Raw genomic sequence first — 27,882 nt, 5'->3', positions numbered from 1 at the left:
TTCTTTCATCTCACGACAATCAAGCTCAAAAATTATAACATATTTTTCCTTAGTAATGCAAATGATACCTTGACAATCAAGCTCAAAAATTTTTTCTCTTGAATATATTGCATTGCATGCCCAATATAATGTGCCTACGTGGTAATGCAAATGACAACGCAAAAAACCACAGGTACGTTAGCGCGCACACACACCACAAAGGGATCAGGCTAATCATAAAATAATGGCACTAAATGAAGTTAGAAATTTAGACGACCAAACTCAATGCCTCTTGGGAGAATTATGCTGCTTTGGCTTAATAGTGGATTCCAGATCATTGACTCATGAATCTTGCAAAATATTTAATGAAGTACGAACGAACAAACTTCGAGCATAAGATAGGATCATAATAGGGCTGCTAAAAATCCGATCTTTCGCTCTCTCCCAGTCACCCGACCGTCCAACGTCACCACCGTCACCAAATTATATAAGCTGCCCCAGCAAAGCGCAGAACCTCATCTTCCCGTATCGGATCTTCCCCTCCCCGTTTCCAAATAATGATATTCTTATGTATTCTTAATTAATATATAAACCCCCACTTTCTCTCTCCCTCTTTCTGAGCTTATATTAACCAAGAACTGGAAGCGAAGCCGTAATTTAATGAGTCTTCTTCTAATGGAGGCCTCGGACTCCGAAACCTTGTGAGATCGAGAGCTCGCGCGATGCGAGCGGGAGAGATGCACCCGCTCTGCTGCATATGTATGGACTGGCCCGGGATCGGCGACCGCTCGCCGGTGCCGGCGGACCCGGAGACCGAGCTTGGGGGCGGCGGCGGGGGCAAGGGGGAGTGCGAGGGCTCATCGTCGACGGTCGCCGTTGCCGGGGTGCTCTACAAGTGGACCAACTACGGGAAGGGGTGGCGGTCCCGGTGGTTCTCCCTCCAGAACGGTGTCCTCTCCTACTTCAAGATCCCCCGCCGGGAGGAGGTCCCCTTCTCCGAGGGTGACGGCGTCCGCCTCATCGGCACCGCCGCCACGCGGCTCTCCCGGGCCAATGCCATCGGCAGCCATCGGAACCCTCCGAAGCCTGTGGGCGTCGTTTATCTCAAGGTAAGCGAATGCCGGAGAATGGTAAAGATCGATTCTTTTGTTTACTTATGATGAAATTTAGGATCAAGAATTCGATCCTTGTTGATTTGTCTCGAGATTTTTGCTACAACTGGAGTCCATTGGATCCACAAGGTCCGAAAGCTCTTCCAATTCGGGGCTTCTCCGATCGATTCTTGCGTCTTGTGGATCAAGTTGAAAACAGTTGGATTTCTGGGTCCCTTCTCTTCCTCTCTTCTGTCTAAAGAAAAGCAGCTGTTTACTGTTTCTGAGCACTTTCTTTTCTTTTCTTTTTACTCTTTCGCTTTATTATTTTCTCTCTCTATGCACGGAACCAAGAAAGCCTTTGGCACTCCACTTCTTTACCTTTCTCCGATAGAAATCGTCTTTTTAGACCATTTGCGCGTTGGCGAGCACGAGCAGGATGGGGAGCGAGGTGGGGACGAGAGGTCGTGGGTCACATCTCCGCGTGCGGGGGTTGACGGAAGCGATACAAAGCTGTGAGGCGTTGCAGTGGATGACGCCGTTGTGAGATGCTTTGCCCCTTGGCCTCTTCTTTTTTGGTGTCATTTTCTTGTGGGGGAGAGGATGAACAGAGGGCTTCTTGTTTTGTTCTTGTTGATGCGGATGTGGGCTTTGTTTCTGTCTCGTGTTTCTGTGGACTTTTGGGGGTGGCTTGGTGTCTCAGTGTGGTGTTGTTTGGAAGGGCGGGGTGTCCCCCACAGGACTTGTGTCCTTGCTGTAGGGTCCTCTAGTGCTTCTTTCTTTATCTCTGTCAGGTTCTGAGAGAAAAGAGGTACAGTTTTGTTAGAAATTTATATATTTTTTCTCTGTTCTTTTCTCTGTTTGTGCTTTCTGGTCTGGAATTTAAATGTGGTTCGTTACACTTCCCTTCTAAAATTTTGATCTTTTATTTCTTGCTTTTGCTTTTGACATTAAAGTAGGTTCAACCATTACTCGTCAAAAATCTGTATTTATGCCTGCTGAATATTTGACTTCCCCCTCTCCCCCTCCCTCCTCCCTCCTCCCTCCTCTCTCGGCGTCTTTTTTTCCTTTTCATAACTGATATTTGGTGGGCAATTTTGCTGTCTAATCTTTGTTTTTAGTATTATGGACAGTTTAATGAGAATTTCATGCTTAAAATGTGTTCGTTGTAGTTGTTTCATAATCTTGATTTTTTGGTTTTTACTAGCAGTAAAGAAATTTATGGTGGCACGTTTTATCCAGGCCCATGATTTGGCACTTAAATTTTGAATGGCTTGGATGCCTTCTTGGGGTGCCTGGAGCATGACGCTCTGCCTGGAAATGACAGGCCCTTTATGGCATAGCTTGGTAATTCTAACAAAAAAGGCAGTGGTATGATTTGTCCATATGTGGCATACGACCTTACATGTTATTTAAGTCTTGGCAAGAGTTAGGTATGTAGGCTGTTGATGTAGATCAGTGATTTTGGCAAATCTATTTGGAGCTCAACATGATCGAAATGTGTGCTGGCTTACTCTATGATTGCATAACTTATAATATTTAGTTTTTTTTTTTGATTTTCTTAATACATATTATACTACAATCTTTTATTAAATAAAAATGTAGTAGTGTGAAAATGTGGTGCAAGTGGATGGGTTAGACTTGGTTTAACTTGCTGGATTCAACCAGATTTTGCATTAGATGTATAATCTAGACTCTCAGACCATGCATATAATGGGCCAACTTGGGTGTGGTGTTCTTCTAGGTTGAGCTTCTATCATGCTAGGCCTCCATTATTGATTTTTTCTTTTCTTGATGCGTTATTCTTAGCTCTGAATTTGAAGCAGTATGGGTGTGAGGTAGTGTACCTCTGAAACAATTATAGGATGTGGGGCAGCCTAGGATGTATTTTAGTCAAAAAGTATATGTAATATATTTCATATATAGCTGTAACTTGAAAGTGGTGCATAATAATACAGGGATAAAATAAGTGATACTTATAAAAGCTAGAAAGAAGAGGTAATACATATGTAAGATGTGGTGGACCCACATGCATCCTTAATTTTGAGGAAAAAGGAGTCAACTTGCATCCCTGTACAGGAATACGAAAATTAGACACACACATATTCAAATAGAATTGAATAGCAAAATTCAAGTACCAGGATAAGATTTAAAATTTGAAAAGCCAATCATGGTTGATGTCTATATTTTGACTTTTTTCAAAGGAGAAATGATATAAAGTTTGGGTTCAATATGTACTTACTGGTAGCAAACCAAGCAATGGAACTGTGCTGAAAGCAGTATGGCTGCTAACCAACAATTTCTTATATGGAGTGTGTGTTAATGCTTGATTTGTTGATCTAAATCTTAGGTGCAATTTGTGGAATTTTCGTGCCTCCAGATTGATATGTCTACATTCTTGCTTCTATAGTTTTAACCCCACCATGATCTATCTATTGGCGTGATTATTTTAGTCTGTCTGATGCTCTGACTGTTTAGGTAGGCATTGACTTTCAAAATGCATTTCAAAACTTTTTTCCTATTGCACAAAATGTGGAATTTTTAATACCCTGAGCTTGCTATTTCCCTAAGTGCCAAACTCCATGGGAATTAGCCTGTTAATATTTGGAGATTCTGAAAAGCAAGCTTTAAAACTTATTGTTTCTTATGAGATTTTCATAGATTATTTAGCATAAATATGGAGCAGAATATTAGATTGAGAATTTGAGTTGTATTTGGTTAATTTTAAGTTCTTTAATCATTTAAAACAGGTGCTAGAGTTGATGTAATAATAGTCTAGATTTAATTGGTACGATCTAAGACTGAAGTAATCATGATTCATGACTAATATATGAAAGGCTGGTCCATTCTTATTGAGTAAGGTTTCATACATATTAGTTCATTTTTCATGCCCCATCAAGAATTGACTCTTCACTAATGATAAAGATATCCCTTGCAGCAAATGTCTGCTTATTGTAAGTTCTCTTTTCTTATGCTGAGTACAGAAAGATAAGCGTGCTATTAACTGGAGAAACACACGACATAAAATATACCTGCACATATTATACATGGTCAATATGCTAGAGGTATACAACTGCAAGTTTTAACAGGCTAGAAATTCTAGGACTTGATTCTTGAAATTTCATTCGCATATCCATACAACCATAAGATCTCTTTTATAGGCAGGATATGAAAACTCGGTCTCAGTAAGGCCTATTGAGTTTCAGTTTCTACAATTTCAGCAATTTTGGTAGAATCCAACTTTCAGAGTTTCAGTCAACAGAATCAGCAAAATTTTAAAAAAAAATAATAAATATGTTTCATGTTTTGGGTAGTTTTGGGGCAATTTGAGCAATAAATGTGTGTACCTATAAGTTCAAAAAATAAATTCATAAACAAGCTAAAATATACCCATAGACAAAGCAATCCGTTTGAGCTTGTTTCTGTATGCGTATAAGTTCATGTATGCATGCAAGAGACAGGAGTGGCATGCATGCAATGATTCTAACTTATAAACATAGGTGTGTTATTATATTATATAAGATATAGGTAAGTATCCCATGAAGTACACTGAAAATGACACCTTTGATCAGGCATACAGATGTGAGTTTTTCTTAAATTGGCAGCGTTTAACAATAAAAATTATAAATATAAGTGCTAATGACTACAATATGGTGGGAACGTAGCAGCTATATTTATAAATAGCTTTCATCACTCTTGTTGTGCTACTGAATTCCAGTTAATTGATGTGACAGTTGTTTTTGATAATCAACCTGATTGTCCTATGTTTACTTATTTTAATCTTCATGTTATAACTAAACATACAATTTTCATATACTTGTTTTGGTGGAACCTAGAACATAGTGAATGAAATATATGATCAGCAATTTCTTCAGAGTAAAAAAGTATTTCATATGATGAGTTATGTACATCAATACTATCTTCACAATCTGCACCCTCTACAACATATATATAAAACTGCCAGCATCATGATCTGTATGCCTTCAGTTCAGGCTTTCCATCAAATTCATGTATTGTGGCATGCTTAGCTATGGTACTACCAAGGAACCACATTCATTTATATATTTAAACATTTTTGAATGTTGCATGCTCATTTGCATGTCAATATAATTCATGCTGCTTAAAATGAGAAAGGTTCTATAGGCTGCTGTCTTTGATTACGCTTCATATTATTACATGAGGTTGAATTATGTCAGGACATAAGGATTTGTGGATTAAGTTTTCCATTCAATTTATCTGATAATCCAAGAGTTTGGTTTTAGAGTTATTGTTCCTAGGCAGGAAGAATTCATTGCTCAGTCGTTGTTTTAAGTAAAAGCTAATTGCATGGGCTGTGATCATTGAGTGCTCATTTTTTTGGTCTTGAGATTGTTTTCAATTTTATTTGTTAGTTATAACTGCATTTTGTTTTCATTTTTGGTGTGGTAAATGTGAATCTCTGTCTTCCCCCCTCTTTTCCCCTCCCTCTCTTCTTTACCTCTCTGTTCATTAATTGTCTTTTATTGGACATGTCAAATTTGCAGGATGTAATTATGAATGACTTTCATGCTTATCAATTTTATCACTGCTTCTTTTGTGTTTTATTTAAGATGAGGTTTGATTATGTATTCTCTGATTGACATAATTGTGAATAGGATGATGATATAGTTGTAATAGCTCCTTGATGATAAAATGGTCATGCCAATGACAACATATCATGCTATATCATTTAAAAAGCAAGTTTTTGGAGAAAAATTCTTATCTATTTGCCTGGCTCACTGTACATTCCTCTAATTCAAACTTAATTAACTTTTCTGAATTTTTGCTAGATCTCATCTTTTCGTGAAAGTAAGACAGATGAAAGACGATTCTATATAGTTTCTCCGACAAAGACACTTCAATTGAGAACTGATTCAAGGAAAGATCGTGTTGCCTGGATTGAAGCTTTGGTCTCAGCAAGAAGTAAATTTTGTCTTGATGGAAGGATGCCTTTTATCCAGAATGATATATCTATTTCAACCAAAAAGCTTAGAGATCGCATGCATGTGGAGGGACTAGATGAGGAACTTATGAGGGATTGTGAGCAGATCATGCTGTCAGAATTTTTAGAGTTTCAGAGACAATTAAAGCTTCATTACGAAGAACATTTAAGTTTTCTTAGCACATTCCAGCAGCAGCTTGAGGTATTTATTTCTGTAATAATAGATATTCTCAATTGAGGCATTTAGTAAATATGCACATTGCTTTTTTCATGTTGGCAAATGGAGATGTTTTTTATGATTTCTGATATAGGATAAAAGCATTGCTTTCTTTAATATTATGCAATTTGTCTGTTATTTTAATCAAAAATTTATTTACTAAAGTTTTTGACAAATGAGTAGGATGTAAGGCAAGATTGTTTTTTGAGGTCTTATTTTTTCACCCTGGCCTTTCTCTGTTTGGGTAGTCCACCAAGATAATTCAATATGCTGTATTTACTATAATTATTATACACTTCCCCTTCCTCATTTTTGTTTCTTCAATATAGTTGACCTGCTTGGGTGTCTTAAGCATTGATGTACAGAGCTTTTGTGTCCTAGTTTGTAAGATTAGTGTCTATAGGTCCTACTTTAGGTCCCCATTGGGTTAGAAAAGGTTTTAAATGATTAGGATTATGGTTTGGCTTGACTTTATCATTGTTTCTTTGGTTTTATAGATATTTAAAATTTTCTATCTCTATAAAGTTTGGGAGTATCTTGTTTGAAAAAACCATAAAGGCATCCTAGTTAATGTAGGAAGCATAGTTAATAAATCTTATTATGCCTTTATGTATCATAGATAAGAGACGGTGTAAAATTAGGTTTTGTGATCCATGAAAGCAGTTATATCCCTTCCATCCTTTTCCCTCTTCTTGTCCTCTTTCTTTGAGCTTGAGCATTCACCCATACATTGTGGAGACATTTGCCCTTTTAGAGCATAGTTTATTCCTTGTGCAGGTTTTTACACCAAGATCTTAAAATATTTCAGATTTTATATTTTATTTTAGATCAAAACTACAGTGCATATGCTCACCTTATATTCCTGAATAGATTTACATTACTAAGCCCCTAAATTATTTGTGGCTTTTCAACTCCCCCTCCCCAGAAAAAAGAAGAAGAAGAAGAAGAAGAATCTGTAGCTTCTCTTCCATTATTTAGAAGCCCTGTCTTTTCCTCCCAATGTCTCCTCCCTTCCTATTAGCACCTTTGCCAATTCCCATCCTTTCCAACTCTATGTACTCCCTCACCCCCCCTGCCAAAAAAAGGGAGGTAAATGAAAAGAGAGCAGGAAAAAAGGTCCTCTTGTTGTCTTTGGAATGGCTTTTTGTCTTCGGCTTTTCAATTCTAATCTAAAATATTTGTGCCTGTTCTTTAGTCATGTCCAGTTTCATAAAAGTCTGAATTACTATTCCTTAGCCATGAGATATATGACATCCCACTTGGGTGGGGAGCAGGGCATAGATCTAGGTCACAACTAAGAGGGATAGAGAGACAAGGGTCTAGGGGAGATAGAGAGGGACAAGAGTGAAGCAAAGATGAGGGAAGAGCATATAGTTTGAAGAGAGCATATAGTTTGGAGAGCTGTGGGGGCCAAGGGTGGTGTCATCGAACGGCAACTGGGAACAATACTCAATACTGGATTGGTCACCAATATGGCTTTATGGATCCATCTTCACAAGTGAGCATGCCTTCTGATATGCTAACTTGCAACAGTAGCTTTATACATCAAATTGCTTAAGGTGTGATCTTTCATGTCTGGTATCCTAAAGCATTAACCGAAATTCACTATCTTTGCTGGTCTTAGCAGCATGATTTGTGAATTTAGTTATGTGATCCAAAATATGTGGAGATGGATTACTCTAGCTTTAAAGAGATGGAATGAGGTTACTGCAGTTTCTTGTGCGTAGGCAGTTGCCATTGTTGTGGTTTAGAAGATAGGTTGTCCACCGTGGGTTGTAGATGTATAATTGATCTATTTATATATCTGTATGGGTTTTAGGAATAGAAGGCTTTCAGATTTTTGGTGTTGTTGGTCATTTTACTCAGGTAGCTTTTCTCCCAACACTTTCATATGCTTGTATAGAAGTTTTAGTTACTTTGTCATGAAAAACAGATTACTGTGTGAAATTAATTCTTGTTATGTAAATGATCAACATGATTGCTTTTCTTAATTGGGAAAGAATTCATTAGGAACATACAGTTGATTTGTTTGTTGAGTTTTTTGACATGACATTTGTTTGTTTAGGAAGTTAATGCTGATGAGGTGACCACAGCAATCCATGAAGGCCAATTGCAGTTGCCAAAGCATAAATGTCCCTGCTTAGAGCGTGGAAAATGCAGTGGTATTTCATATTTCTACCTCAATTAAAATCAAGTTATAATAAATGATTTTATTTCTGTATTCCAACAGCTTTTCTGTTATATAATCTTTAGAAATCTTCACTGTTCTTCTAGAAAGTTACTGTGATGCGTTAGATTCCTGTCTTAACAGTTGATTTCTCATGCCTACGAAAGATTGACATTCAAACTTACCCAACGATAAAATACTGGCTATACATCTTATAATTATGTTGAGAAGCTATATTTAATTTTGGAATTTCAGAATGGCATATACAACTCTTAGAGGCACATATTGTAAGCGTAATTAATGTGGTTTTGTCATTTTTAGTGATTTAAAGTTTTTCCTCTTCACAAAGTTGTTTGTTTTGGTCAGAGTATAGTACCACAGAATCATCTGATGATGTGGAAAAGCAAGAGCTAGATGAATTGTCAGATGAGGGCAAGCCTTGCTTCTTTGATGCGGAGGAGAGTTTCAGTGATTCCACTGTTGTCTGTCCCTCTAAAATAAGAGCCTCAGACCATGCTGCTAAAAGCTGTGGTACTGCAAATTGCTCAGGAACTGTGGAAATGATGGATCTTGAAATAGAGCCAAATGGTCATAATACATTTCCATATATCAAGAGGCGTACAAAATTGCCTGATCCTCTTGAGAAAGAAAAAGGCGTCAGCCTTTGGTCGATGATCAAAGATAATGTTGGAAAAGATCTCACACGAGTTTGCCTTCCCGTTTACTTTAATGAACCACTATCAACACTTCAGAAGTGTTTTGAGGACTTGGAATACTCTTATCTGTTGGATCGAGCATATGAGTATGGGAAAATGGTAAGGATCATTTTTCAGATTGGCCTTTAAATTGATGTGAAATTTGATTGTTGCTAAAAATCTCATGTATCTTTATGTACTTGTACAGGAATGTCTAACCCATCTATAGATTTTTATTTTAACATTTTGCTCTCTGCTATTGAAGATGAAAAAAGGGACACTCTTCATTTTTTAATAATTCATTGTGTAGTCTAAATCCTAAGAAAGATCATGCTTCTTGAACTTCATAAATGTTTTTCTTGGTATCCAAAAATCATCTTAAAAGAAATGATCTGGAAAATGACTGAGCCATAAGCTGAATTCAAGAACCTTTCTGTTATTTGCTTCTTAAAACATTAACTAAGACCATTATTCTTTGAGGTAATGGATTTCATTTTTGGAATAGCATGGTTGGGTACAAGAAATATTTCCAATTCCAAGATTATCGATTTAGCCTAGTGTTTTTTTTATTTTTTTGGAATAACCTCAGTTTATTGAATTTAAAAAAGGGAACGGAGACATCTAAATATGCACATCAATGCAACAAAACATGAAGGAAAATTATCACAACGAAAGCAGGAGAACACTAAATCTGAAGTAAAAAATAATAGCTCTAAAAATGTGCAAAGATTTGTTAATACCAAGAAAAAAAATTAAGGTAGTTTAGGGGATGGGGGTTTCAAAAACACAAGAAGACTGGTAAAAGGAATCTATAGAAGGCAATAAAAACCCTAGTAACTTGTAGCACCTCAACCCTTTCCTGGAGTCAAAGAGATGAGGTCTTCCTGATGTGTCAATCCAAACGAAGCATTAGCACCATGTGGCTTAGACCTTGTGGAGCCAGCACCTTGTGAGTAACCTGTAGAATCGAAAAAGGGCTAAATGAGAGGAGTGGCTCACAGACATGAGACTCTTGCATATCAGGGGCTTTGTAATTCTGGGTTACCACTTCTTGGGAATCTGGAGCAGTCATTTTTTTTGTAATCCTTGGATTTACTCGGCTTTGCTTTGTGAGGTGGGGATTCACCAATTCTGTGGCCAGGATCACTGACAACCCCCTGGGTCCACTTGGTTCTATCACCATGCTGGTGGTGTCCTACTAGACTAAGCCGATCCTTCAGTGCCCCCATCCCCATTCACTTGTGTCCCCTCAGTGGCCCTCTGAACCATTTACGGGAGAGCGGAATAATGCTTCTTAGTTGCCGAGTTAGGCAAATTACTTTTGGTTGCACTGATTCTTCCCTTTAGTGATATTCATTTGATTAGAACCTGAGGCATTAATGGTTGGGATGGCCATAACTTTTTTTATATCTCTGGTACCTAATTATTTGTGTTTGCAGTATACAGAATTTTCCTGCTTTTTTATCACCTTAATGGCCACAATTTGTTGATTGAAGCATCATGATTGTAAAATCCTCGTTTTCAAGAAAATGATCATCTGTTGGATTATGGTGAGCATTCATGAAGAAAACAGAAATTTAGAGAGAATTTTTTTGTATATTTTTGAATAATAATGCTCTTTACATAGCTCCTATTTATATACATCCACTAATACTAAAATAGGAAGCTAAATAATTACAAAAAGAAATAGAAATAATTAGGAGAATCAGCTATATACAGAAACTGAAATTAATTCCTAATAATTTGGAATTACTATAATCATGGGATTCCAACAAATACCATAATTTGGGATTTCTATAATCATGAGATCCCAACACTCCCCCTCAGGTTGGTCCATGGATATTACATATGCCCAACTTGCAAACTAAAGTATGGAATACTCTACTGCTTGGTCCCTTAGTAAATACATCAGCCAATTGCTCCTTCGAAGTCACATGAGAAATAGTTAATAAGCCATCCATTATCTTCTCCTTCATGAAGTGTCGACAATCTCTATGTGTTTGGTCTGATCATGCTGAATTGGATTGTAGACAATATTAATAGCAGCCTTATTGCTACAAAACAAGGATAAACTATTTGTTTCTAACAACTTCAACTCTTCCATCAATTTTCGTAACCACAATAGTTCACAAATACCCTAAGCCGTAGCTCTATATTCTGCTTCTGCACTTGATCTTGCTGTCACATTCTGTTTCTTGCTTCTCCAGATAATCAAGTTATCTCCAACAAATGTACAATAACCAGATGTTGACCTTCTATCATCAAGAGATCTAGCCCAATCTGCATCAGTAAAAGCTTTTATCTGTAGGTGGCCATGCTTTGAGAAAAGTAACCCTTTTTCCGGTGTAGATTTCAGGTATCTCAAAATGTAAAACACAGCTTCTAAGTGGGATTCACGAGGATCATGCATATATTGGCTCACCAGACTAACAGCATAAGCTATATCTGGTCTAGTGTGTGAGAGATAAATCAATCTTCCAACTAATCGCTGATATCTTTCTAAATCAATCGAGTCCCCAACTTCTGCTTGCAATCTGTGATTAGCCTCAATAGGAGAATCTGCAGGTTTACATCCCAACATGCCAGTTTCTTCCAGGAGATCCAGAATATATTTTTTCTGAGAAATAAAGATTTCTTTATCTGACCTGGTAACTTCTGTTCTAAGAAAATACCGCAGTTTACTCAAATCTTTAATTTCAAATTCTTGGGCTAAGAGCCTTTTTAGATGGGCAATCTTCTCCTTATCATCTCTAGTCACAACTATATCATCAACATAAATAATAAGTAATGTGATCTTATCTTTACAGTATTTCATAAACAAGGTATGATTAGCATTGTTTTGATGGTAGCCAAAAAAAATCATGGCTTTGCTGAATCTGTCAAACCATGCTCTTGGTGATCGCTTCAGGCCATATAATGCCTTCTTCAATCTGTAAATCTTTTCTTTGGTTTTCTTATCATCAAACCCTGGAGGAATCTCCATGTACATTTCTTTCTCTACATCTCCATGTAAAAAAGTATTCTTGACATCAAACTGTCGTAAGTCCCACTCAAGATTTGCTGCACAGCATAGCAGGATTCTAATAGTATTCATTTTTGCAATAGGGGCAAAGGTCTCCTGATAATCCACTCCATAGGTCTGTGTGAAGTTTTTTGCCACTAATCTGATCTTGTATCTTTCAATTGAACCATCTGCTGTATGTTTTACTGTGAACACCCACTTGCATCCCACTAGTCTCTTTTCCAATGAAAGAGTAATAAGATCTCATGTTTCATTTTTTGCCAAAACCCTCATCTCTTCAACCATAGCTGCCTTCTATTTTGGATCAAGGTACGCATCCTTCCAACTTTGTGGGATGAAACAGACAAGCCAAAGGCTCTATAAGGAGACAGAATCATAGGAAACAAAATTGAAAATGGGATGTTTAGTACAAGTTCTGTCTCCTTTTCTAATAGCAATGGGAACATCAAGCTCATCAGTAGAAGAATTAGGATTAGAATCAGAATTAGAATCATCAAGGATCGAAGGAAACTCACCACATAAATCTTCAGAATGTTCAGGAACTGAATTCAAGGATGCCGGTTGATCAGGTGTATCATGCTCAATGGCTGTATCTGTCTTGTTCCGACGTGCGTAAGTTTTCAAATCTAGTCTATCCAATCTCCTTAGGGGTTGAGGTGGTTGGTCCTTGTTATTCTCATTAAGGTCTGTCCCAAGCCTAAGAATCTCTCCCTGAAGAGGATAACATGAGAAGGACACCTCTTCATTCTTATGCTCTCCTGAAGAGGTGACTGAGTGGAGAAATAAGGCTCAGATTTTCTAAATGTGACATCCATGCTAACAAAAATTTTCTTGAAGGTGGGTGGTAACATTTATATCTCTTTTGAGTACCAGAGTAACCCACAAATACATATTTAAGAGCTTTAGGTTCTAACTTTCCAATATTTGTCTTATAAACAAAACAAACGTAACCAAAGATCTTTGAGGGAACAGTACAAGAATTACTACCTGGTAAAATCTCTAAAAGACTCTTAAAGTTCAGTATTCTAAGAGGCATTCTATTGATAAGATATGCTGCAGAAAGAACAGCATCCCCCCAGTAAGGTGTAGGAAGGTTCATAGTAAATATAAGGGATCGAGCCACCTCAAGTAAATGTCTATTCTTTCTCTCTGACACTCTATTTTATGCACTAGTATTTACATAACTAGTTTGATGCACAATTCCATTTGAATCTAAATAGGCATGAAAGACTCCATTTATATATTCAGTACCATTATCAGTTTTTAGAATCTTAACCTGAGCATCAAACAGTATACAAATCATCTTTGTGAAATTGTTGAAAGCAAGAAAACACTTCATTTTTTGCTTTCATCAAGTAAACCCAAGTCAATCTAATGTAATAATCAAAAAGTGACAAACCATCTATAACCAGACAAAAAATCTGTTTGGGTAGGCCCCCATACATCAGAATGAATAGTCATAAAAGGAACCAAACTCTTATTATTTATTGGAGGATAAGAATGTCTTGTGTGTTTAGCAAATTCACAAGCATCACAAACTAGCAATTCTGATTTGCATTGTCTAAACAAAATAGGATATAACCTTTTTAAAGCAGAAAAAGAAGGATGTCCTAATTGCCCATGCCACTGGATGATCTCTTGTTCAGCACTCATAGAATATCCTAACAAAGCTTGGTTGGGATCAGGATTCGAGAGACCACAACTGTCATCCAGAAGATACAGACCGTCTTGCAATCTACCATTGTCAATCATTCTCCCTGTTTTCAACTCCTGAAATATGCAATGAGTAGGAATAAATTCAATTTCGCAATTGAGGGCTTTAGTAATAGAACTAACAAACAAAAGATTAATAGGAATGCTAGGAACATGAAGAACTGAAGCTAGATTTATGGTGGTAGTACATTTAATAGAACCTGTTCCAAAAATAGTGGCTAAGGATCCGTCCGCTATGCGGATTTTTTCTTTTTCTGAGCATGGAGAATTGGTTGAAAATTTATTTGGAGAGCTTGTCATGTGTTTGTTTGCTCCAGAATCTATAATTCAAAAAGATTTTTAAAGATTTGCAAGAAAAGCATTATCTGATTTGACAAAATTGGAAGAGACAACAGTAGTAGATTGAGATTCAAGCTGAGACAACAAACGCCTTAGGGACTGAACTTCTTCATAGGAAAAATCTCAATATTATTTGTTTCCTCAGAGAAATCCACTGTCTCGGACACATTCGCTTGTGGTCTTGATGAACCCATCCACTTACCACCATACCTTTTGGTTGGGCGACCATGCAGTTTCCAGCAATGTTCTTTAGTATGTCGAGACTTGCCACAGTAGTCATAGTGTAACTTATCTTTGTCTGGAGGACCTTGATGAGGAACATGTCATTGCTCTCGTGAAGAGGCAGCTACTAGCCCTACCTTATCAACAGAGGATGAATGGATCATGACACTCCTTCGACTCTCTTCCCGTTGGACATATGAGTATGTTTGCCTCAAGGAAGGCATAGGATCCTTTTCAAGTACTTGGATCCCTATCTGATCATACTCTATATTCAAGTCAGCAAGAAAATCATATATGCGTTCCTTTTTAATCAATTTTTGAAACTTAACAGCATTAGTAGCGCATGTGGCTTGAAAATCCGGATAGTAATCCAATTTCTACGATAAACTATTTAATTCAGCAAAGTACTGTGCAATAGTCATCTCATCTTGTTTCGTTCCATGAACTTTGTTACGGGGCTCGTTAATCTGTGCATCATTGCCCATTTGAGAGTAGGATTGAGAAACTGCATTCCAAATAGTGGCTGCACTGTTCAACAACAAATACCTCCAAGCAATCTGAGGTTGCATAGAATTGATAAGCCAAGACATCATAAGTGAGTTTTCTGATTCCCACTTGAGTATAACTAGAACTGATAATTTCTGATTTTGGATTATCAGTAATATACCCTTGTAGTCTCCTAGCTTGAATGAACAAAAGACAGGATCTGGACCATGCCAGATAATTAGTTCCATCGAGCTTAACGGGACTGATTTGTAAAGATGGGTTATCACTTACAAAGTCCATTTTTGTTTTAGTCACAGCCTTCTTTCCCTCAGTCATGTTTCAGCAAATAGGAGAAAAAGCACTGAAGAAACAAAATACTTAGCACTAGTAAAAAGAAAAGCAAACCAGGTCAAGAACCAAGGCTAGGCAGAGGCGCAACACACAAGGAAGGACACAGGAAAAGGAACGGTCGGAAAAAGCTATTGGAAAAGAGGTCCATGCGCCGGCGCGTGGAAAGGAGGCTGTGGCTTGTGACTGCGCGTGGAGCCACGCGCTTCATCGGACGGCGATGATTTTCTGGTGGCGGGCTGATCGGCAGTTGGGCTTCCTCCTTGGGCAGGCGGTGACACTCAACCACCCTCCCTCCCCCGTAATAAGTCGCTAGAAGCTTGACCCAAAAACCCTAATATGGCTCTGATACCATGAAGAAAACAAAAATTTGGAGAGAATTTCTTTGTATATTTCTAAATAATAATGCTCTTTACATACTTCCTATTTATATACATCCACCAGTCCTAGAATAGGAAGCTAAATAATTACAAAAGAAAACAGAAATAATTAGAGGAATCAGCTATATACAGAAATTGAAATTAATTCCTAATAATTTAGGATTCCTATAATCATGGGATTCCAACAGATACCATAATTTGGGATTCCTATAATCATGGGATTTCAACAATTCCATAAATGGTAAGTTGTTTGTCAAATTCTTAAAAGAGCTTAGATGGAATCTCTCTAGGATAGAGTTGATTGTTAGATGGATTTTTTGAAATTAAGGAAAATGAATTTAAAAGATAATTGCTTGGCTTTTCATTCAAGGCAATGATTCATTTACTAATAGGATAGAATTAGATAAATTAGCTTGATGGTCAAAACTCCAACAGGTCTAGGCAATACTGCTTGAAATGTTTCAAAAGTCTAAAAAGCCAATAACTTGTCTTTCAGTCCAAGGCAATGGTGAATTTATAAGTGATTTATAAATGAACAAAAACTGGATTGCTGGTTAGGATTATACAATATGAAGAAAGAAATATTATTATTATTTTTAGTTAAGCAAGAAAGAAGCATTGTATAAAACCAATAATGTCTTATGAAAACAAAAGGAGGATCAAGTCTATGATACCGTAGCCTATTTGGTCCATTTAATTTATTGAAGCATTGGCCTTATAGCTCAGACTTTAGGCACATGTTACTAGAGTTGATGGCAATTTTTGTACTCATATTGTTGTATTGATTGCTACTCTTTGAGTGCTTGTACTAGTTATTCTTGTAAAGAACAAGTATATATCCATTGCTGACAGCTATTTTTTACTATTAGTGATGGGCCCACATGGAGAAAGTACATATCATCAAGGAAACATTCCGACTCTACAACTTATATGAATCCTCTAACTTGTATGAGGTTCATGGGATATGCATTTTGAAGCAAATGAGCATAAGCTACAAGTTGAGTTATAGACATATATAGAGATGGAATATGTATCTATAGCTTATTAAAGAGTTAAGTCACCACTAAGATTGGATATTAGAGGAACAACTTGTTGCACAAATATGGGCAATGGGGTGCCCAAAATCATGACCAGTGAGTATAGCCCTAAAGTCAAAAATTTGTCAAGACTGAGTAATACAAGATGCAACAAAGATGCAAGTTAAGGTTAAAGCTTTAAATAACTAAAAAGTTTGGAGCTATATCTATTAAATTTACATTTACTAATGTTGGCCAACTAGAGATAAATTGCTTGAATATGAGAATTGTGAAAGTGAGATCCTCTTAAGATTAACCTTGGTAATTTGAAGTTTCAAAGTAAGAGTAATTAATCATGTGCTAGTCATCAGTCTTGCTTCTTCAAAATCATGCTTGTTTTAGATGATTTGTGCATTTATAGTTAATGCACCACTAGGAATTGGGGTGATTGAATGATAGAAGAGGTTGAAATGCAACAACCACCACAAATTTAAGCCTTGAGTTAGGTGGAGCTTAATAAGGTACTGACTGAGTTGGGTGGCATTCAGGCCGTGCAACAACATCATATTAAAAGTAGTTGTTGCTGCCATAATTTGGTTCAAGGGTTCACCACATGAAGCACATGTTGATGATGAGGCTCAAACTTGAGGCAATGGTACATTGGAGATTGATGGCTTGCTGTTCGAAAAATTTGCGAGTATTAAATTCAATTAGAGAGAAGAAAAGATTTTCTTTAATCCACTCAACTCAGATCTCTCTAAGAGATAAATAGAAAATAAGAGAATTTGCTAAAGTAGGGTTCTAAGTCCCTTTTTTGTTTTGTTTTTTTAAACTGACTATAATCTCTCTATTTATGCTAGTGAGAGTATGCCCTTACAAAATCTGAGTCGGATTGCTCTTTTAACTGCAAGAGGTTGCAGCTTTCTTAAAATAGCTATGATGAGTGGAAATAATCACAAAAAAGGTAAAATCCTCTTGGAGTTGGATCTTGACTCCTATATTAACTTTTTCTTCAGTTCCTTTATCTAATTCTTTCGGGATTGTAAGTTATGCCTGCCTAAATTATTTCCCAAAAAGAAAACCTTCTCGACTGGCTTGTTTGGAGGCCCAAACATTGTCATATTCCCCTAATGGTTGCATATGACAAACGTTTTAGGGGTCAACACATCATCATGAATCTCGAAAAATTACCCAGTTTCAAATAAGAGAGCACCTCAATCAGATCTTGTATGGAAAATTATGGCCTCTGTAAATTGGGTGAACAATTTGGCTTTCGATATGATGGATCTTGCTTTTGGATCCTGTCTTGACCTACCTAAAATGGATAAAGTGGTCCACAATAGGTTCGGTGATGATCCTCCTAGATCAATCTTTGTCAATTATTGTCTTTGTTGTTAGAATCGTATGAGTCGCGAGTTGACTCGTATGATTCGCGATGATTCACAGTGTGGTCGAGTCGAACCGGAATGAAGAATCGGGAAAAGAGAAGAATCGCACCTGAATCGCGAGTCCATCGACTGAATCGTGCGACTCGAGGAATCGTCCGATACCGTCAGATCGGAAAAGATAAGTTCCAATGGTGGCTTCTCGCCGTTTTTGGAAGCCGAAGAGCCAGAGAATCAAAATAGATTATCGGATTTTGGCAAAATTTGCTTTCAAAATTGGTTCGCACAAGCAAATCAAAGAGATTTCTCACCTTTGAACTCTTTTCTGGCTGCTTCAAGCCTTCGAAGACGACGGCGAGAAGAGGAAGAGGTCGCGTGGGGAAGAGAAAGCCTTGAAGCCTTCGAAGCATCGTTGCAAGTTCGTCGTAGGTCCGGTAGGTTTCTCTTTCCCGTTGCTTTATTTTTGTTCCTCGGTCTCTCTGTTTTTCCTTCCAAAAGCTTTTTTTTTGATCAAACCGAAGCCTTCTTCTTCTCCAATCTCTTTGTTTCTCTCCCGAAACCTAAAGCTTTTTTTTTTTAATATTGGACCGAAGCCTACTTCTCAATCCCTCTGTTTCTCCCCTGTTTTCTTCCCTGAAGCCGCCTGAAACCCTTTGTTTCTCTTCCCCGATGCCGCCTGCAAGCCTGTTTTTTTTCCCGATCGGACCGAAGCTTTCCTTGGCTATGGTCCTCGTCTTTTTTTTTTAAAAGTGGGACTTCTCTCGAAGCTTCGAAACCGAGAGGCGAGAGGGGAACTGAGAGAGGTCGGTGACTTAAGAGTTAAGTCCCGTTCTGGTTCCGTTGCCACCAACAAGCAACAACCACTCAAAAATGACTCACCTTCTTTAGATAAATACTTATCCACTTAAATTCTCACCCAAAAAAATAAAAATAGTAGTAATAGTAAGATTAAGTTTTTTTTTGACAATTTTTTTAACAATTTTTATTTTTTTAATAGGAATTAATTTACATACTTGCAGTGGAATTGTGTATTATTATTTTATTGAATAATAGCATCTAGAAAAAAATTTAAAGTTGTGGATCCCACTTGGAATCATTGTAAAAAATTTGATGATGGCAAAGGAGGTGATGGAAATCGATTACATCTTGTATGCAATTATTGTAACAAGAGTTTTTGGGGAGGAGTGAATAGAATGAAAAATCTTGTGGGTACACATAATAATGTTTCTCCCTGTACTCAAGTTTTTGAAGAAATTTAGAATTTTTTTAAAAATTTGTTGGGGGAGAAAGAAATAGAAAAAAATTTGGGTGATGATGTTGAGTGCTTTGAAGTAGATGAGCCAAATGCAAAAATAAGGAAGGGAACTATGGATTCATTTATGATGAAAGGAAGGGGAAATGAATGTAAACAATGGATAATGAATGAAATGATAAAAAAAAGAGAACCAGTGGTTAGAGATATTTGTAGATTTCTATATGGACATGCATTGGCATTCAATTTGGTCAAAAGCCCTTTATTTGCTCAAATGATGAAATCTGTTGGGGAGTATGGAAGAGGATTGAAACTTTCTTCTTATCATGAAGCCAGAGTTACTTTCTTGAAGAAAGAGGGGGAAAGTGTTAATGAATGTTTGATAAAATATAAAGATGAGTGAAAAAAAAGGGATGTTCAATCATGTCCGATGGTTGGACTGATGGAAAAAATCGGTCTATTACTAATTTTCTTGTGAATAGTCCAATTGAGACAGTGTTCCTCAAATCATTGGATACCTCTGATGTTAGTAAGGATTTAAATAAATTATTTGAATTGCTTAACAGCTTAGTAGAGGAGATTGGAGAGGAAAATATAGTTCAAGTGGTGACAGATAGTGTCTCTGCTTATGTTGGTGCGGGTAGACTCTTAAAAGAAAAGAGAGTATCTTTTTTGGTTTCCATATGCAGCCCATTGTTTAGATTTAATACTTAGTGACATTGAAAATATTTTAATTTTTTTTAATACACTTGGCAAGGCAAGGCAAATTACAGTTTATATTTACCACCATACTTGGATTCTTAGTTTGTTTAAAAAATATTCTAAGATTGACAAGACCGGTGGTTACTAGATTTGCAACATCCTATCTCATTTTTAGAAGCATACTAGATAGGAAGATTGCTTTAAGAGCTATGTTTGCTTCAGAAAAATGGGCAAGGAGCACTTATGCATGCAAATTTGAGGTTAGAAAAGTTCAAGAAATTATATTGAGTGATAATAGATTTTGGAAAGCTACAAAATATTGTTTGAAGTGTGTCTTTCTTTTGGTCAAAGTGTTGAGACTTGTTGATGGAGATGCAAAACCGGCTCTGAGTTATATTTATGAAGCAATGGATAGAGCAAAAGAACAAATTGGCAAAAATTTCAACAATGTTAAGAAGAGATATGATCGGATTTGGGAGATAATTGACATTCGTTGGGATTTGCAACTTCATAAACCACTCCATGCTGCAGCATATTATCTTAATCTCAAGTAAGTCACACTTTTTTAATTTACATTATTCCATTAGTAAATTTTATTATTTTAAATTTAAATTTATTTTTTGATTCTTGATCTTTAGGTTTCAATATGATTCTAATTTTAATGCTGATGCTGAAGTAAAAATTGCATTGTTCAAGACAATTGAGAAAATGTATCTAGATATTGAGACAAGAGTCATCATTGATTCACAACTTCAAAAATTTAAGAAGGCCGAAAGTTTATTTGGGATGGACAAAGTGATATCAACAAGAAATAAAAAATAATCAGGTAATTATAATTATAATTTTATGAATTCATTTTTACCTGTCAAATTTAAATTTAATTTATCTTATTTTATTTATCTAGCTCTATGGTGGGAGAGTTTTGGAGAACGGTGCAAAGAACTTCAAAGGCTAGCAATTCGAGTACTAAGTCTTACTTGTAGTGCCACTGGATGTGAAAGAAATTGGAGCACATTTGAACATATTCATTCAAAAAAAAGAAACCATTTGGAGCAACAAAGATTGAATGCCTTGGTGTTTGTCAAGTACAATATTCAACTTGAGATGAGACAACAAAAAAGACAAGAAAAGGGGGAGGCATATGATCCGATATACTTATCAGATATGGAATCAGATGATGAGTGGATAACTGAGCAAGAAGAGCCATGCTTATTGGATGATGTGCCTTGGTTGGATGTAAATGAATGTTTTGATATTGATGAGGGACCTAATAATAGAACAAGGAAGAGAAGTATGCAAATTATTTTCTAATTCTTTTTTTTTAGTTAATTTTTTAAACAATTGTATTATTTTCTTATTTGGCTTTGTTGATTCTTAAAATATTTTTGTAGGACCAAGAAACTTAAATGTTGATGGTAAAGGTAAAGGGAAAGAAAAGGTTGTTGAGGAAGATATTGAAGTGATAGAAGAAGATGAAGGTAATGAGGAAGAAGAGGAAGAAGAAGAGAATCAAGAGATGATTATGCTTGAAGATGATGATGATGACGGCGGCGGCAGCGGTGATGGCGACATTAGCCTTGAGGATGATTGTGATGACTGAAGATTCTATTTAATTTTTTGAGTGAATAGTGAATTAGTGATATTTCATGTTTATTTTTAATTTATGTTTTGGACTTAGTATTTTAAACTTATCTATACTTTTTGGACATCTTTTTGAGTATTCGTTAATTAATAGATTGGTATACATTTTGATTGTGCTTTTTGTTATTGAATCTTACGATTCGAGTTGCGATTCGAGTTAAGGCATGGACGATTCACGAGTCGAATTCCGATTTGACAACATTGATTATTGTAGCTTGAAACAAGCATCCAACATAAACCTTTAAACATTTTTTATTTGAATCTTGAGGTTTTGAATAATAGAAAAGCCTCTTTACATGGTTTGTAAACTGTCCTTAAAATCACTGTCCCTATTAGGTTTTACGCTTCCTTCTGCATATTTTTAGCATCCTAGATGGTCAATATGAGGTACTTGCTTAGACTTGGTTGTTTCTCTTAACTTTTTCCGGGCCTTGTATTAAGTATTTTCATTGCTCTTCTGATGAGGTAATATGTGGCATTAATTGGAAGTTCTAAGAGACCTCTTGTCGTAGGTGTTTTGCCCAACTATCCCATATGTCTCTAGTGAAAAGTCAGTTAAAAAATCTGATGCACTGGGCTGCTGCAACAGTACCACTGTGACATGCCAACCATCAAAATGCCCACATGATGTTATACTTGGCTATGTGTCATCAAGCATACTCTCTGGCTTGTATCTTGGTCTGTGTCTAGTTGATTTTATGATTGCTCATGCTGCAAATTAACTCATCTGGTATGATGATTTATTTATTGGTGGTAAATTTAATTGGCTTTTGCTGAAATCAATTGGATATTTTGGGGCCTGTAAGATAATATAATTATCATGTCTATTTGTATCCTTTGACTGCTGAAATTTATTGAAGGTGGTACCTGCTATCTGTGGTAACTGCTTCATGGTACAGGAGTTTATGTGCATATATGAATGAGTAAATTGAACTCTGTTATGCTTCTGAATTTCTTGTTCTTAATTGACTTGAAGATTGATTTAATATTTATTGTGACAGATGAAGTTTCTCCATGATAGCTCTAGTAGATATGGCTTTTAGTAGCATTCCTAATTCAAGTCCCAACATGTTGTGTGCTTTGTATTTTTCTGCATATGCTGTTATGTAAAAGAATGTCCCCTCGACTTATATATTGGTATGCGTTGACCTTCACACCCCCCCCCCCCTCTATTTTTTGTTGCTTACATTGAACTTTTCATGTTGTGTTTAGGGGAACAGTCTCATGAGAATTCTGAATGTAGCTGCCTTTGCGGTCTCTGGTTATGCTTCTTCGGATGGCCGCCACTGCAAACCATTCAATCCTTTGCTAGGGGAGACTTATGAAGCTGACTTCCCTGAAAAAGGAATTCGCTTCTTTTCTGAAAAGGTCTGTATTTGAATATTAATGTACCCACAGTGTAGAGTATGTCTCATGGTATTATTTTCTTCCTCACTCCATTAGCTATGTCAAACTACAAAAAGCATGACCGGAAAACAAGGTACTTGGCACTCTATTTCTGGCCATAAGAATTTGTATCTTTTTTTCTTTTGTTGGGGTTGGGGTGGTGTTGGCGGGGGGGGGGGGGGGAGGGTATGGTGGGGTTAAGTTTTCATATGATCTGATCTTAATAATGAGATCCATGAAGATCGCTAGGGGATTTCCAGTCATTATCTGGCTTCCCCTTACAGGGAAACACACTAAAAAGGAGGGGAAAAAAAAAATCCACTTTTGCCTCTAATCCTATGCTACTTAGCAACAGACTATGCTGTTATATTCTGTGCAGTGACTCATGGAATAAGCGGTATCATTAACATGCTTGATTGCCTTGATTTTACATGAGTTAATTCGTTAGTTGTCTGTCTTATAAATATGATCTTCCTTTATTATTTTCATTTGTGCACTTTTGGGTTGATATGGAAGTATCTCTAAGCAGCCACTGTTAAATTAGTGACTCATGTCACTGGACATGAGAATAGCTATCTCTGATTTATGGACACTGAAATTTTTGGAGTGCCATTTCTTTAGTAAACAATTCATTCAAAGAAGTTTTGGTGTACTGGAAACTAGTGCAAGTCCTTAACCTGGGCTTTGATTTTTCGTAGGGCTTTTCTTAATCATGTAATCACTATCAGATGAGCTATCATCCGGACTCAATATTAAACATTTAAACTTTTTCCCTCCATTATGAAGGGTAAGTCGGGTTCAATCCTGCAACCTGTAGATTCATCAAATATTGTCACACACTGCAGTTTAGGAATTTTTTGAAGTTTGATTACCGCTGGCAGACACATCTCACTGCAGATCACTGGACATGAGAATAGCTACTTCAGATTTGTGGGCACTGTATTTTGTAAGGGACACCTTTAAGTGATCGATTTAGTCAAATAAATGAACATGTACTAGAAATTAGTACTAGTCCAACAACTAGTCCGTTGACCTACATATGGCTTATCTTGATCTTGGAGGCGGAATGAGATGAGCTGCTTCAGACTCAATGTTAAACATTTAATCTTCTCCCTCCATGTCAAAGGTTAAGTTGGGTTACAATCCCGCAACCTCTGGAGTTAGCAAATATGGTTGTGTGCCTCTACGTAGGAATCTCAGAAAATTGTTGCAGAAATGCATACATATTACTTTTTTTCCAGCCAGCTGTCTAAATACAATATCATTCTTTTGCTGGCAATTTCATCCATTTTAACATATACATAATTAAATTTAACATATCTTACTTTAGAAAATTTGGTTATCACAATAGAAACTACTTTGAGACGTTAAGCTAGATTTTTTTTTTCTTGTTGGTTTTGTTACCATGTGCAAGCTGTGGAATGTGCTTCTGAAACATTAAAAAAGGCTAAAGATGTTTCAATGAAGAATTTTAGAATAGAAAAAAGGTTCTTCAGGGTGGTAGGGCATGGGTTTGAAATGCAAAAACATGGTACAACTTTGTGTCACTATTTATTGGTCTGTCTCAACACATATCATTGTGATAGACATTGATGTTAGCTGATACACATAGAGAAAAGGTGGTATGGATGGAATATAGTTTTTCACTTCTTTACCATGCTGATGGACTACTGGTATGATATATGTTATAGATAAACATTTTAATAGTTGCCCAGAAAGGGTTAGCTTTCAAACTTTTGGTGCAAGCCTAGAAGTTTCAACATCTGATCACCTGCTTACAGAAAGAGTTGAGGAACCATGACTTATTTAGGGCCTGTTTGGATATATATAAATTCCATGATATTTCATGAGATTTGGGTCCAAAATACCATCGAAAACCAGTGATTCCATGGGAAAAGAAAAAAAAAAAATCTAATATTTTAATTTCTTCCCCATGTTTTGCATGGAAATCTCTCTCTTGCCATCTCAACAAGATACTTGTCGCTCCTTCCTGAATGAAATGGTCACTCATCCTGTTTCTTCCTCCATGCTGTCTCCATCGCTCCCTAAATCCTTTTTTCTTCTTGTTCTCTAACTATTCCTTCACTCCCTGTAAGCCCCTCCTCCACATCACTTCCCTTGGTGACCAATGCTGTCCTTGACTTCCTCTATTGTTGCACCGGCCTCCCCCTACATCGGATCCAGTGCTTCGTTTGCTGCAGTCCCTGAAAGATGGCATTGGCAATAGCCCCCCTCACCAAAGAGCTTGCTTCCCTTGTCACCGCTTGTCTTTGGTTCCACCCACCTTATCCCTACCATCGATCTCCTCTGCTTCCTATTTGATTGTGATGACCATAGCATCATAGTAGTCCTTCTAAGATTTAACTATAGAAGAGTTATTCTGGTAATACAGATTATAGGAATGCTTGATATGCATTAGGAGTTGAATTTTAGCATGCTAGGAGCTCCACTATGGCCACCTCTTTTCTTATACTAAGGTGCTCTTTATGAACTACTGCCAGATAGGTGGGCTTAAGTATTATCTAAGATCATAGAAGAAAAATACTTTCTTATAAATAAGTTATGCATCCTAATAGACAAACAGACAGATGGATAGATTGATCCATCGATTGGTAGATAGATAGATCGATAAATAGATTGACTACGCGACACTTGTGTAGTCATCCCCAAACCAGGTCACCCCCATTAGCATTCGATTGGCGGAAATCTCAAAGGTACTAGGGCATCCGTTACCCGTTAAGTGGAGCCGTCCCATAAAAATAAAATAAAGAATCCTTGAGTAATTAATTGGATCAATTGGATGGGATGGGACACGCCAGCCATACCTGCGCTTGTCCCTCAATACCATGACCCCTCATCCCCTCATCTCTTCTAACCCTCTCTCTCTCTCTCTCTGCCTGAAGCAACCCTCTCTATTGGAAGCAACCTCCAAACCCTCTCCGCTGGAAGCCTCCCTCTTTGGATCCTCTCTCTTAGTCGGAAGAGGGTGGAGAGGAAGGCTTCTGGTAGAAAGGATTTCAGTGTTTGGGTGTTGCTTCTGGTTGAGAGGCTTGTCTCAGGTTGAGAGAGAGGGTCGGAGGAGATGAGGGGTCAAAAAATGGAGGGATGGGTGTGGGTGTGTGTGGCACATCCTGTCTTGTCCCATTAATTATTCAAGGATTTTCTGTTGTTATGGAATGGCTCTGCCTTATGCTTAGCATATGCCCTAGTACCTTTGAGATTCGCCCCAATCGTATGCAGCGAGGGTAATCGAATTTGGGGCTGGCTACACTTGAGTGTAGCATACTCTCTCTCTCTCTCTCTCTCTCTCTCTCTCTCTCTCTCTATATATATATATATATATATATATATATATATATATATATATATATATCAGCTAATCCTTTTTTAACTCTTGATGTTGTATGATGCCAAAAATTCTTATTTAAGGAAAAGAACCCAACTTTCTTTATGGACAAAAAGAGAGAGAGTTCATTTGACATAGAGATGAAATTTTGAACCTTAACATTGGAGTTTTTAGCTATAGATGGACAATAGTTGATTTTTCCGATGTATTTCCCTATGATCAGCCAAACATCAGAGAAAAGATAAAACCATTATAATTTTTCTCTGGTATTCTCTTGCAGTCACTCCATCTCCAAGTTATTCAATAAAATGGTAAGCCTGACTTCCGATCCAAAAAGGCCCTTCTAGGTTGTTGTATCATAGAATTTATATTATTAGGACCTAACTATTGTAGCATATTCTATTCTTTCAGCCACCTATAGCAGTTCAAAGAGGAAATGAGTATGCTGGTCAATTACCTTCTCCTTTTCCTCATTCATTTCTCTATTATTCTCGTCATATTATTCTTTCTACCTCTCTCTCTCTCTCTACACACACACACACACACACACACGATTGTGCTTCTGTTATCTGATCAGTTGATAGAAGGTATATGTTGGATTACTTAGCTTCAAGACTTCTCTGATCCATTCTCTCATCCAAGATATTCATAATAGTTGGTGATAAGATCGGAGGATTTATAATTTGACCCAAAAAATTTAGGGTAACTTTGTTGGTTACTGTTATAGTTTTTTGTAATATGAAACTTGCAACAGATTTATATAAAACTGTCATAGCAAGGTGCATCTCTTTTTGTAAATGGTTAGCCATGAATTTTTGATATTAGAATCTAAGGGACTTGTCAAATGTGATACAGAATCAGAAGCAACAAATAATCACCATTTGCCATTTATTCCATGCTCAGAAACTTCATCTTTACAGCATTATATGAACCATAATAACTCCCATTTTAGGAGAAAATAAGTATTTTCTTCCAAGAAGTTATTATTTTGAATCTTTGATTATGAATATAAAGAGTGTGCACACAAACACATGAATGCATGAATCTATGTGACTCCGTGTGTCTGTGCATATTTTGTATGTATACATATATTAGCCTTAAGGGTTTGTATGCATTTTTATTTTTGCAAATCTATTTTATCTATAAGACATTTTCTTTTATGGAATGACAATAATTATTTTGGCATAATCAGCGATAGATACTGAGTGAATTTTATGTCATGTTTTTGACTAGCATTTTCCTGAAGCTTTTTCACACTAACTTCACTTCCATTGTGAATATAAGGTGTGCATGCACATTTATGCATAAAAAGGAGTATATCTACAAAGATATGTCTAATTGGATGCATTTCGTATACTTATTTTGGAGTATCCTATTTTCAAAATTTAAAAGAGGTTTCGGATGCTTCATGGGTATTCATAATTGTGGGGTATTTCCTAGATATGCCTAATGTACTTCCTTGATATCAATAGGAATGAGGAAGAGAGCTTTATTTCCTTTATTTTTTGATGAATGTAAGCCTCTTATCGATAATA

General features: G+C 36.8%; 2 protein-coding genes across 5 annotated transcripts in view; both read left to right on the top strand.

The window, feature by feature from the left end:
- Window positions 1-495: 495 nt before the first annotated feature.
- The window catches only part of LOC105043609 (oxysterol-binding protein-related protein 2A), a 30,860-nt gene continuing 3,473 nt past the window's right edge, over window positions 496-27,882 (top strand). For 2 of the 4 annotated variants that reach the window (XM_010921205.4, XM_010921203.4), the window contains exons 1-5: window positions 497-1,088; window positions 5,879-6,232; window positions 8,313-8,409; window positions 8,781-9,229; window positions 22,828-22,983. In XM_010921205.4, the coding sequence (XP_010919507.1) occupies window positions 702-1,088; window positions 5,879-6,232; window positions 8,313-8,409; window positions 8,781-9,229; window positions 22,828-22,983 (1,443 nt within the window). In that variant the 5' untranslated portion in view covers window positions 497-701. Of the gene's footprint in view, window positions 1,089-1,625; window positions 1,882-5,878; window positions 6,233-8,312; window positions 8,410-8,780; window positions 9,230-22,827; window positions 22,984-27,882 lie in introns of those variants that run through there. The other 2 variants (XR_003800667.2, XM_019850284.3) reach the window with 2 other exon arrangements.
- On the top strand, window positions 20,328-22,610 carry LOC114914087 (uncharacterized). The gene is made up of 4 exons (XM_073255740.1): window positions 20,328-20,524; window positions 20,613-20,800; window positions 20,879-21,265; window positions 21,366-22,610. Exons 3-4 carry the CDS (start codon window positions 21,079-21,081, stop codon window positions 21,572-21,574), a joined length of 396 nt encoding a protein of 131 aa, XP_073111841.1. The 5' UTR covers window positions 20,328-20,524; window positions 20,613-20,800; window positions 20,879-21,078; the 3' UTR covers window positions 21,575-22,610.

The sequence above is a fragment of the Elaeis guineensis genome, chromosome 4 (genome assembly GCF_000442705.2).
Source record: "Elaeis guineensis isolate ETL-2024a chromosome 4, EG11, whole genome shotgun sequence".
Classification (NCBI taxonomy): domain Eukaryota; kingdom Viridiplantae; phylum Streptophyta; class Magnoliopsida; order Arecales; family Arecaceae; genus Elaeis; species Elaeis guineensis.
This window is presented reverse-complemented; position numbering and strand designations above follow the sequence as displayed.

Coding starts and splice junctions, on each gene's coding strand:
- LOC114914087 (XM_073255740.1), top strand. CDS start 21,079: ATGAGACAACAAAAAAGACAAGAAAAGGGGGAGGCATATGATCCGATA. Junction 21,266..21,365: donor TAATAGAACAAGGAAGAGAA/GTATGCAAATTA, acceptor ATATTTTTGTAG/GACCAAGAAACTTAAATGTT.